This window comes from Parus major, chromosome 23 (genome assembly GCF_001522545.3).
Source record: "Parus major isolate Abel chromosome 23, Parus_major1.1, whole genome shotgun sequence".
Classification (NCBI taxonomy): Eukaryota; Metazoa; Chordata; class Aves; order Passeriformes; family Paridae; genus Parus; species Parus major.
The window spans coordinates 5,740,447-5,742,079 of record NC_031791.1 but is presented as its reverse complement, the minus strand read 5'-3'; the positions used below and the strand labels follow the sequence as shown (position 1 = coordinate 5,742,079).

The following is a 1,633-nucleotide window of genomic DNA, read 5'->3' as shown; positions in this document are numbered from 1 at the left end:
AGCAGGGTTGGATGGGCTCAGCTGCACAAGGGAGGGGCCAAGGCTGGCACCCCACAGGGTGTTCTGAGCCCCCCATTGGGTGTTCTGAGCCCTCCACTGGGTGTTCTGAGCCCTCCACTGGGTGTTCTGAGCCCCCCACTTGGTGTTCTGAGCCCCCCACTTGGTGTTCTGAGCCCTCTACAGGGTGTTCTGAGCCCTCCACAGGGGGTTCTGAGCCCTCCACTGGGTGTTCTGAGCCCTCCACAGGGGGTTCTGAGCCCTCCACAGGGTGTTCTGAGCCCCCCACAGGGCTGGAAGCCCCTCTGGGGACTCAGTTGCTCTGTTTTAGGGAGCTCTGCCCACAGCTCTGCTCCTCTGCCGCCTCCCCACAGGGGTGACGGTCACCGACAAGGGGTGATCCCTCCCAGCGAGTGATTCCTCCCTCCCCTCAGCATCCAACCCTCAACCTGACGAGTTTCAGTGTGGGCAGCACCCCTGGGTGCCCGCTGCTCCCCTCTGGGTGACAGAAACGTGCGATGGGGACCCCTCCAGCCGGACCCGGGTCCCGAGGGGAGAGGCTCCCTCACCGCCAGGAAGATCTGCGTGGCGCTGCTCAGCACCTCGATGTACTGATAGTCCAGCAGGCAGCCGCTGACCGTGATAACGTGGTGGTCCTCGGGGGCCAGCTGGGAGTTGAGCACCGGGGTCACCAGGCAGCCAGGGCCGTTCTCCATCCACCACGAGCGGTGCAGGGACGTGTTGAAGGTCATGATGAAGTCTCGGTCCTGCAGGAGGAGGAGGAGGAGGAGGAGGAGGAGGAGGCGCGGGCGGTGGGTCCGAGGCTCTCGGCAGGAGGGGTGGACAGGGGATGGTGTGAGAGGTGGTCTGGGGCATGCAGGGACCTCCACAGCCCAGTTAGGTGTCAGGAGTTTATTTCAGGGTTCAGAGCCCTGCTGAGAGCCAGCAGATAGAGCTCAAAGCAGGCTCAGAGGGAACAATACAAAAGGGGGTAAAATATGAATACACGAGTTTAGGACTCAAGAAAGAGAGAAACAGAGAGAGAGCCAGAAAAAGAGGCTGAGCTCTCCTTTACAATCACTTATCTAACTTATACATTGAATATTCTAATCCTTCACTAACCAATCTTTCTAAGTATACTAATACAGTAACATTGGTGTCTGACCTATAGAAATCACTGCTTTTGCACATTTTTAGTTATTATTTAGTCATATTTTTTATCTCAGGGGTTCTTCAGACTTTTCTTTATAAAGCTGGGGAGAGGGGTTTCAGTTTTATTGGGGGAAAAAATGTGTTCTGGCATACCAGCCCGATTTCTTTGAATTATTCAAAGAAATAATTCATTTGTATTTCTTTGTGCTTCCATTTGTATTTCTTTGTGCTTTGATTTGTATTTCTTCCTTAGCCTTTCTGGCTGAGGAGTCATTTTATAATTCCTTCCTGATTCTACCTTCCCAACAGACTGTGTTTCCCCACGGGGGGGATGATCCGGGCAGGGGAACATCACCCCCAGGGAGCAGCTCCGGGCTGTGGGATTCCCTCCCGTGCTGCTGCCGGGGACAGCGGGCGGTGCCCGGGTGACAGGAGGGGTGACAGGAGGGGTGACACAGAGCTCCTGTCACCCGCGGGCTCGGGG

General features: G+C 56.0%; 1 protein-coding gene across 1 annotated transcript in view; it reads right to left on the bottom strand.

The window, feature by feature from the left end:
* Positions 1-365: 365 nt before the first annotated feature.
* Positions 366-1,633, bottom strand: part of NKAIN1 (sodium/potassium transporting ATPase interacting 1) — a 21,889-nt gene continuing 20,621 nt past the window's right edge. Inside the window, exon 4 of the mRNA XM_015649067.3 lies at positions 366-764. Within this exon, the coding sequence (XP_015504553.1) occupies positions 381-764 (384 nt within the window). The 3' untranslated portion in view covers positions 366-380. The remainder of the gene's footprint in view (positions 765-1,633) is intronic.